Below are 10,637 nucleotides of genomic sequence, written 5' to 3' on the forward strand. Positions count from 1 at the left end.
GAGACCTGAAGGTAAATATTTTCAACAGTAATCTTATATTAAAAATTCCCTCTTTATCAGCCTCTCGGAGCCTCGTAGAATCAGGGAATTTCCCTACTTCTAGAATCAGGGAATCCTCTGCTTATGCAGTAACTTCAGATGGAAAAAGGAACTCAGACACTAAGAAATCTTTGGTAACTTCAGTCACCCATTCAACAAATATTTATTGAGAGTGGCAGGCAGGAAGAGATCAGACCATGGATGTAGAGAATCTCACATTTAATTTTGAGATCTTCCTTTTCCTGCCTCTGTGAACTTGGACAAGCTATTGCATATCTCCAGAACCAATTCCTGGTTTTGTAAAAGAGGAAGAATCATTGCATTCCCTACTAGAGCGGATGTGATGAGGGAAAAGGAGAAATCAGGTAAAATGGGCTCAGTAGTTTGGCAGCTCGGATCATGTCATTATTGTTATTTTACTCCTCCATAGACATCACTGCTAGGGTCCTCTCCCCATCAAGGAGGGTCATTGAAAGGCTGAGTTGTCCTCCTATCCTGGCCACAGGATGGACAGGGAAGGGCGTAGAGGAAGCGTTGAATGGCATGCAGGTAACCCCCCTTTTCACTGGATTATATCCAGCACTTTCCCTGCAGGAACTGGCTCCCTCGGAGGGGCGTGACTGGGAGGAGCTGTGAGTAAGGTGTCATAGTGTTATAAAAATCCAGTGAGTGTTGTAAAAACCCAGTCAGCCTGGCTCCTGTTGAATAGTCTACCCTCCTTGCACTCTACCTGAGACAGCTGCAGCCTGCAATTCACTCCCACCTCCTGGGATTGCACTGGATCGGTGTGCTCAGAACAAGGTAAAAGCCTTGCTCCTTTAACAGCTTTATTACCTGCCACCACTTATCACTCCACCAAGGGCCTGGAGTTCCTTGGGCCTACATTCTGTCATGGGCAAGTGGGGGCTGAGCCCCAGGTTTGTGAGAAATGACTGGGTGTTTTTCTGGCATATCTCATCTCCTCTTCACATTTATTGCGGTTCTCTGCCCTTTTGTGATTGTCTTTCTCCTCCTTAACCCTAGAAGGTGGCCAGCTTCTAGGGTAGAAATCAGATCAGGACCATTTCCTGGGCCTGCCTCTTTTTATAAAAATTCTGTGCTTTGTTTTAAATGGAGCACAAATAATACAAATCATCTTATCATTATGTGTTATATCAAACTAAATTGTCATCGTTCATAGTTGTTTTTCTGATTCTTTGGCAATGTTTTTAAAGGGCAGAGTAAATGTGAAAAGCAAAAAGTGATCAATCGGGGTGACAGAAAGGAATAAGGAGATTGATCTGGCTACCCATACCAGCTTTGAACTTGCCCACTATGAGATCCTGAGCAATTTATTTACCTGTCTGAGCCTTAAGAGTCAGAGCTATCACCCGGGATGACATATTAATAGCTACCTGGAAGGGCTCTTGTGTGGATTTAGCAAGGTGGGAATCAAACCCTAGACCAGTACTTAGCATACAGGAGGTGTCATATAGAAATTGACTTCTCTTCTCCTGTTAAGCATGGGTTTTTAATTGTACACATGATCAGATCCATGCAGTTCAGTGTGACATTGATGTTCATCCTATTGATTCAATGATTTCTCATGATCCTTGTCTTCGATTCTGTAGTGTGAACTATCTGGTTGAAATTCACCTGTCTCCATCCTGGTTCACTTTGCGCAGGCAAATCAGACAACCACCACACCTCACACCTTTCCTTAAACTCTTACTTCCGCCAAAAAAGCGGAAACCCAGTTTCCCACACACCCACAAACCCAGCCACCCCACCCAAACCCCAGGCATGTTCAACTCTGGGTCAACATCACCTTTCATGACGCGCACCACGTCCGTTCTCATTTTGGGCATCTGTCACATCTTTTCTCATTTCGGGCATCCATGCCCATATGGAGTCAGGAGATAGAAATCCAGCACTTTGGAGCTGAAAGAAAGTTTGGAGCAGTAACTTTTTTCAGATCAGAGACAGAGATGATGGGATAGATTCCCTGATCAATGCTATTTAAATTCTGCCCAAGAGTGGCCTCTAAGCTCTTTCAAGTCTGAGACTTTCTCAATCATGGTGATTTCTTCAACACCTAGTCTAGTGCGTGGCATATAGTAGGTGCTCAGTAAATGCTTGCTGAATGAGTGAATGAAAGAGTGAGGAGTGAGCAAATGCAGGAGTTAATGAGTGCATAAATGATAAATGAGAATTCGTGAGGCTCCAAAGAGTGGTAGTTTTGTGATACTCAAAACTCAAGCCAAGTGGAAATGTGAGTAGACAGGCTGTTTGTCTAGTGACTACAGGAGCCAGAAGTGTTCTTGGTCTACTCTGAAATCAGGCAGGTACTTGTCAGGGTAGGGGAAGCCCAGTGTGTAGTCCTGCACAGCTGAACTGCTGCCTGCCACTGACTCACCTGCCTTTTGTCAAACAGGTGCCCACCCAGTTGCAGCCATGAGGATCCATAGCCTCACCCTGCTCTCCTTCCTCCTACTGGCTGCTCAGGTGCTCCTGGTGGAGGGGAAAAAAAGGGTGAAGAATGGACTTCACAGCAAAGTGGTCTCAGAACAAAAGGACACTCTGGGCAACACCCAGATTAAGCAGAAAAACAGGCCCAGGAACAAAGGCAAGTTTGTCACCAAAGACCAAGCCAACTGCAGATGGGCTGCGACTGAGCAGGAGGAGGGCATCTCTCTCAAGGTTGAGTGCACTCGATTGGACCATGAATTTTCCTGTGTCTTTGCTGGCAATCCAACCTCGTGCTTAAAGCTCAAGGATGAGAGAGTCTATTGGAAACAAATTGCCCGGAATCTGCGCTCACAGAAAGACATCTGTAGATATTCCAAGACAGCCGTGAAAACCAGAGTGTGCAGGAAGGATTTTCCAGAATCCGGTCTTAAGCTAGTCAGCTCCACTCTATTTGGGAACACAAAGCCCAGGAAGGGGAAAACAGAAATGTCCCCCAGGGAGCACATCAAGGGCAAAGAGACCACCCCCTCTAGCCTAGCAGTGACCCAGACCATCACCACCAAAGCTCCCGAGTGTGTGGAGGACCCGGATATGGCAAACCAGAGGAAGACTGCCCTGGAGTTCTGTGGAGAGACTTGGAGCTCTCTCTGCACATTCTTCCTCAGAATAATGCAGGACACGTCATGCTGATGAGGCCAAAAGAGAACAGGTCCCCTTAAGAGATGTCAGGTCATAAGTCTCTCTGTATACTATAAAGCTCTCTACAGTCCCCCACAAAATATGAACTTTTGTGCTAAGTGAGTACAACAAAATATTTAAACAGATTTTATAATTTTTGCTTTTGTGTTTTGGAATTTGCTTTATTTTTCTTGGAGGTGATGTTCAGAGGCTGTTTCCTGCAGCATGTGTTTCCATGGCGCACACAGCTATGTGTTTGAACAGTGAAGAGTCTGAATGCACCAGAATGATAATTTCAGCACAATGAACTTTCTGCTGAATTAATGGTAATAAAACTCTGGGTGTTTTTCAGAAATACATTCCAACATTGCTTGGTTTCTCTGTGTCTGTTCCCAAATAAACTCATAAAGTAGTCCCCATATATCAATGGAAAAACTGTCTAAATAGCAACTTCTAGTTCCCCACCCTGCTCAAGTTATGTCTTTCCAGAATCCTTCTTTATAATTGTATCCATTGGTCTGTGGTGTTTGGTGCTTATTGAAGTATAATAATTAAGATCCTTGTTTTCAGGTGGGATACCTGGTACATGATTTGATTAAATCATTTATCAGGGACTCATAGATGGTAAGAGGGGAGGTAGGATTGGAACCCAGGAGCTCTGACAGCTGAGTCTGCAGGGTTGAGGAACCTCTCCTAATGATGCATGTCAGAAATGCCCATTCCCTCCCCAACCCGAAGGACCCCTTCCTTGCAAAGCTCATTTCTGGAGAAGAAATGAGTTTCATTTCTCCATTCTTCATTCTTGGAGAAGGAAGGCCTAGTTAAGTACAATGGCCCATGATAAGGGCTGTAAAGGAAGGGGGAGAGGGCTATAAGGAAAACCAGAGAGAGGAGACAGAAACTGCTGTAAGATCTGGGCTTGAGTGTAACAGGGGAGGTAACAGTGGAGCTGGATTTTGGAAAGAGTATCTGTAGGAATAAAATGGGGCAAAGTGGAGGCACTTTAGGCATTTGATAACATGAATGAAAGTGAATAGATGGGAAGTTCCAGATTCTGGGAGAGGTCAGGTATCTGGGATCAGATGGGATGCAGCGATGAGACTGCCATTATTCATTTATACGTTAGTATGAAGGATCTGAAAGTATTTTAAGAGTTTGGGAGGGAGGATAAACTGTCCCCAATGCCTTGTCACAATTCCACAACCAGGGAAAAGAGGAGCAGAAGCTGAAGAAAGCACTGTTCTTTAGCATGTCTGATGGTGGCAGGGAGTAATGGCAGGTGGGGTGGGAGGAAAGCCTTTTACATTCACCAACCTACTGGGATGCACACTGAGGATGTCAGAGGCCAATCTACAGTGCCACAGTCGCAGAGCAACATTTGGATGTCATCAGGATCATCAATAAAATGAACACTTATCTCTTATCTGCTATAATCAAGCACCGTGCTAAGGCTTTCCCACAGATGGTGCATTTATTCATTCACTCACTCATTCAACATATAACTTGTGCATTTATTCATTCACTCACTCATTCAACATATAACTTACAGGGCTCTGACTCACGCCAGGTTGTGTTCCAGGCACCAGAGATACAGCCATGGATGTCCAAGAGATGAGTGCTCTGCCCTCACGGAACAGTGGGAAAAGTGATCATGAGTTCATGATTACACATGAGTTAAAGAAGACTATTAAAGCAAGGGAAGGGGACAAAGTGATCGAGGGTAATGAGCTTTAGATGGGGTGATCAGGAAATGCCCATCAGGAGGTGACTTTTGAGCCTAGACCTAAAAGGAGGAATCAAGCCAGGAAACTCTCCTGGGTAAGAATGTTCCAAACAGAGGGACCAGTCAGAACAAATGCCCTGAAATCATGGTTAATCTATTTATTCCATTCTATTTGCCCCTTCTCTATGCCAGGAACTCTTCCAGACATGAGAAATAGCAACCAAGGAAAGAGAAAAAAAATCCCTGTCTTCATGGCACTTCCATTCCTATGACAGGGATCATGGTTGGCGTGTTGGAGAAATGTCCATGAGGGTGGGGTCATTGTAGGATGGGGCCTGGGGCCTGACCTGTGAACCCTACCACCAACTCCAAGAGCACTGAAACAACATTCCAGACCCTCCCCAAGCTCCTTCAAGCCACACTAGAGAAAGGATATTTTCCCTTAAGGTTTTCACAGGCTTTAGGCAGCCTGTGGCCCCCTCCTCCACATGTATAACATAGCCCTGAGATAGAAAAAGGCTGATAATCCCCTCCAGGAGTCATTCAACAGTCATCAGGTTTGTTATGGGTTGGCATGAACATTGCAGAACAGACCCAAAGCCTCCTTAAACTCCTCCAGACCCGAAGTTGCTGGTTCGAGTTCACTCCTGGCCGCTGGCCACTGGCAGAACTGGAAGGAGTTTTGCCTCTACCATGGAAGAGTGACCTGGATCTTGGCACACAGTTTGCTTCTGCTGATAGATAACCAGTCTCAGGGCTAATTATTTAATCTTCTGAGCAGAAATGAGCTCATCTTGACAATGGAATCATGAAACCCACCCACTGTGAAGGGTCCTGAAACACTAACATTGGTCAATATCTCTGAATTTCTTAATACTGTGCCAAGAGTTAGATAATAGTTGTTCAACACCACTGACCATTTAAAGTCCACAGCAGGAGACTGAATTGTAGAGGGAAGTCAAAAGTCCCAGTGAAAACTCTCTAACTGTGGGAGGTTTTTGGTTTTGTTTGTTTGTTTCTGTAGTACAAGTGGCCAGGAGCCACCCTTATGGATCACCCACTACGTGTCAGTGGTTTTGCTCCATTGTCTCATGAATCCCCCACAACTCCATCCAGTAGAAGTCTCACCCTCATTTTCTAGATGAGGAAAGTGAGGCTGAGAGAAGCTGAGGAACCTGCCCGGGTTACGAAGTTATGAAGTGGCAGAGCCTGTAACGGGAATCCCTGGCCTGGAGGTCCCAAGCCCTTTCTACTCTGAAGTGCATGATTTTCTTCACTCGGTGAGAGAAGAGTGACATTTATGGTCTCTGGATGTGGGCCAAACTTGACAATGAACAAGATCCATCAGTCCATTCCACATATATATCCTCTTCCTGTCCTTACAGAGAGAAAGTTCTAGAAGTGAACACTTCCACTGCACTCAGCCTCTAATCATAGTCACATGCTGAGGGGACATTTTAAGAACACAGTAAAAAGAAATATGTAAATAGAGGCTCCACAAACTTTACATTGACTTTCTTTTTTACCTTTTTTTCTTTCTTTTTTTTTGAGATGGAATTTCGCTCTTGCTGGCGTGAAACAAGGCTGGAGTGCAGTGGCGTGATCTCAGCTCACTGCAACCGCTGCCTCCCAGGTTCAATCGATTCTCTGGCCTCAGCCTCCTGAGTAGCTGGGATTACAGGCACCCACCACCACACCCAGCTAATTTTTGTATTTTTAGTAGAGATAGGATTTCAACATGTTGGCCAGGCTGGTCTCAAACTCCTGACCTCAGGTGATCCACCCATCTTGGCTTCCCAGAGTGCTAGGATTATAGGCATGAGCCACCATGCCTGGCTACATTGACTTCTATTCACCTTAGTGCTACATATTTTCTCCCTGAGAACTTTCTGGATATGAAGTAGAGAAGCCACCTTTCTCTGTGTGTGTGGTCTTTAAGATATGACTTGTTTTGACAGCAAAAGATGGAAATTTTTAGGTAGCTAAGATGTGCTGAAGATTAGCATATTTGTATCCCCTAAAGCCACTCAGAAGTGGGAATGTCTCTCTTCCCTTATAAAACCATATCTCAGCAGAAAGAGGACCTCTTCCCTCCAGCACCCCAGCTCTGTGTGGTAACTCACAGTCACACCAGTGCTGACTTGAATTTCTGGAATCCAACATATCTCACCTAGCCTCCTTCCCCAGCCTCTCTCTGAAGTTGTTTTTGGCAGAACCAGCCAAGAATGCCAAAGTGTTTGGGGTTGAAAGCTTTCAAGCAGATATGACGCCAGCCATCCTCTGATGTGTTGGTTTACTTAATGTGCTGTGTACAATGCTCACCTTGAAATGTGTCACTCAAAAATATTTCATGCAGCAATATCCGAGAAAATCTTTATGAGACTCCCTCTGAAGAATGGGAGGAATGGGGAGAGGATTCTAGAAGAAAGCTGGCTTGGGACCTGGAGAACTTGAGGTGGGCTATCCAAGGGGAGTTTTCATAAAGTAGTTGAAAATGTGTGATATGCTTCGGCTGTGTCCCCACCCAAATCTCATCTTGAATTGTAGCTCCCCTAATTCCCACATGTCATGAGAGGGACCCAGTGGGAGGTAATTGAATCATGAGGGGCAGGTGTTTCCCATGCTGTTCTCATGATAGTAAGTCTGATGAGATCTGATGGTTTTATAAAGGGTAGTTCCCCTCCACAAGCTCTCTCTTGCCTGCAGCCAAGTAAGACATGACTTTGCTCCTCTTTTGCCTTCAGCCATGATTGGGAGGCCTCCCTAGCCGTGTGGAACTGTGATTCCATTAAACCTCTTTCCTTTATAAATTACCCAGCCTCAGGTTTGTCTTTATTAGCAGCGTGAGAACAGACTAATACCAAGTGGGTAATAACACAGCAGAAATGAAATCTGTCTTGTCCACCATCACAGCCCTGGTGCTCAGTGCATGCCCAGCACACAGTGGATCCTCTATAAATATTGGTTGAGTGCATGAAAGAGAAAGAGAAAAATCACTGCAGGGGCAATGATTATGGGCTCCAGAGTAAAATAAAAGTGACCCGAGACATGTTTTTTCATCTCACGTTTTCCATTTCTAAAATGGGTCTGGAATATGTATCCAATAAGAACTAATTACAATTAAAACCTAAATCTTGGTCCTTACACATATGTATTCTCATTAAATGTTTGCTATAAGTAAGTGAATGAAAGAACCAGTTAGCTGAGAGAGGAGATAAGAAGGCAATTTTCTAAAAGAAGGTACACCAGACTCAAGATAGGCCAGGCCAAGCACCTGCCTGTGAGATGGAGCCTGGCTGTGTGCAGCATGATCATGGGGTTCCTAAAGCCTCTACCCAATGGGCCTTAAGAACCCCATGCTCATGAACTTCACAGAAGCACTTTGCATGACGAAGGAGGAAGATGGAGACAAAGCTGGCACCTATGAGCAGCCTCTGCAACTTTCTTAACCTGACTTCCAGCTCACTTCCTACAGGCTCCTCCTGCTCAGGCTCCTGAGCATCTGCTTGCCCTGGAGACCCTCCTGTGGGTACAGCAGCCCCTACCTTCACTGCTCTTAGATCATGGTGCTCAGGGGAACCACTGATAAGAATCAGGATGTCACTTGCTGTGGGTGCTGGGTGAGCAGATAATGAATCTGCTTCGCTTCCCACTCTATTCTCAGCACCCACCCAGTGCATGGCAGCTGCTCAATAAACTTCAGAGGTTACCGAAGCGTTTCTTAACCTCGACACTGTTGAAAGTTTGGGCTGATAATTCCCTGGAGTAGGGAAAAGCCCTGTGCATGCCTGGCTGTGGAGTAGCATCCCTGGCCCATAGTACCTTGATGACTGTAGCAACCTTCTCCCTGTTATGACAACCAAAAATATCTCCAGAAGTTGCTAAGTGCCTCCTGGGGGCAAAGTTACCCACAGTGGAGAACAACTGAACTACGGTGAAGTTGCAGCACACTCACAATTCACTTAGGCTCCTTCAACAATATGTGTCCTGCTGCGGAGGGGGAAAGAGAGAAGTGTAAAGACGTGAATACAGTAAGCAATTTAACCCACCCTTGGATGCAGTGAAAACATGCCCAGTGTGTGCTTGAGAAAGCAGATGGGAGTTTGCTGCTTTTCTGTCTCCGGTCTTCCGGTGTTTAAAAATGTGCATTTTATTTTTGCTCTAAATGCAAACCAATGCCTTTATCTGGTACGCAATGAAAGAAAGGCTGTTAAACGTAATTTTGACTAAAATAAATTTTTACAAACATAAGCACTGCCTCCAAAACCTGACTGCCAGGCACAATGTGATTTAGTAGTGGCACATTTGCTACCAAATGCTGTCAGAACTAGCTTCCAAAGTAAAGCAACAGCCCTCTGCCGTTGAAAGTGGCCAGGGTGAGTGACGTCATAGGAGAGTACCAGAGTTATCTAGGATCCCTCAAAGCTGAAAGTGCCACCTGCTTCTACACCCACTCCCATTAACATGACTGTGAATTCAGTTCCCAGAATTGTCTTTCCTGGACTGAGTATGAAGTTTGCTCTAAGCCAAATACTGGTAACCCCAGGGTAGGCTAGGGTTTTACAACGGCAGGCGTCCAAGGACCCAGATGGACCATCCTGGCATACGTGCCAATACTGTTGGAAAAGCCCAGAGCCAAGCCCTTGCACTCTGGGAAACCAGGCAGCGCAAGGGTGGGGAGGGGAGTGGTCATGGCTTCAGAGCAGAAGCAGGTGTGGGGGCCAGACAGAACAAAAAAGTCCTAGCCAACATCGATTAGGTGCTTCCTGCATGCTCAAGGCAGTGGTTCCCAGCCTTGATGCAGGTTAGAATGGGGAGCTTTAGAAACTCCTGACGAGCATGCTGCACCCCAGAGCAGTCCTATCAGAATTGTAGGGGTGGACAGCTCAGGAATTTTTAAAGCACCCCAAGTGATAGCAATGGGCAACCAAAGTGGAGGTCCACTCCTCTGGGCACTGTTCAAACTGCTTTCCCTGAGTTAGCTCTTTCATCCTCATGACCACCCGATTGTCAAGACTGTCCAGGGAGTGTAAGGAGCTTTGTCAATTTCCAGCGTCACAGAGTTAGTAAGAGCAGAGCCTGGAACCTCCCCAGGCAGCCATGCTCTCAAGCACTCATACTGAAGCAGAGGAGTCTGCTGTGGAGACAGTCCCAAGCAGTGGAATGAGCAGGGCCCTGAGTTTGAAATCCATTCTGCCTCCCACTCTCTGGGGAGGCCTCAGGCAGTCATTTCATTTATCTGATTGTCTTTGCCTTCTTGTCTGTGCATTGGGGGAACGTTATCACCACTGCAGAGTGCAGCGGGGATTCAGTGAGTTGGTGTTTATGAAGCTCCTGACAACATTTCTGGGGCATAGCCCAGTGCTCAGTTATTTATTCTTATTATTAGACCACATTGCCAAAAAATGGTTCAGCAGGTGGAAAAGCGGATATTGAAAAGGATCATCAAGAGACATTGACATGCTGGGCCGGGTGCGGTGGCTCACGCCTGTAATACCAGCACTTTGGAAGGCTGAGGCGGGCAGATAACCAGAGGTCAGGAGTTTGAGACCAGCCTGTCCAACACAGTGAAATCCTGTCTCTACTAAAAACACACACAAAAAATTAGTCAGGCGTGGTGGTGGCCGCCTGTAATCCCAGCTACTCAGGAGGCTGATGCAGGAGAATCACTTAAACCTGGGAGGCGGAGGTTGCAGTGAGCTGAGATTGCACCACTGCGCTCCAGCCTGGGCAACAGAGTGAGACTCTG

At 45.9% G+C, this 10,637-nt stretch overlaps 1 protein-coding gene across 1 annotated transcript; it reads left to right on the forward strand.

The window, feature by feature from the left end:
- The first annotated feature begins 350 nt into the window (after positions 1-350).
- On the forward strand, positions 351-3,527 carry FGFBP1 (fibroblast growth factor binding protein 1). The gene is made up of 3 exons (XM_011948828.1): positions 351-404; positions 620-840; positions 2,453-3,527. The coding sequence occupies exon 3, from the start codon at positions 2,473-2,475 to the stop codon at positions 3,175-3,177; it is 705 nt and encodes a 234-aa protein (XP_011804218.1). The 5' UTR covers positions 351-404; positions 620-840; positions 2,453-2,472; the 3' UTR covers positions 3,178-3,527.
- The last annotated feature ends 7,110 nt before the right edge of the window (positions 3,528-10,637 follow it).

Source organism: Colobus angolensis, unplaced genomic scaffold (assembly GCF_000951035.1).
Source record: "Colobus angolensis palliatus isolate OR3802 unplaced genomic scaffold, Cang.pa_1.0 Scaffold284, whole genome shotgun sequence".
Lineage (NCBI taxonomy): Eukaryota > Metazoa > Chordata > Mammalia > Primates > Cercopithecidae > Colobus > Colobus angolensis.

Coding starts and splice junctions, on each gene's coding strand:
- FGFBP1 (XM_011948828.1), top strand. CDS start 2,473: ATGAGGATCCATAGCCTCACCCTGCTCTCCTTCCTCCTACTGGCTGCT.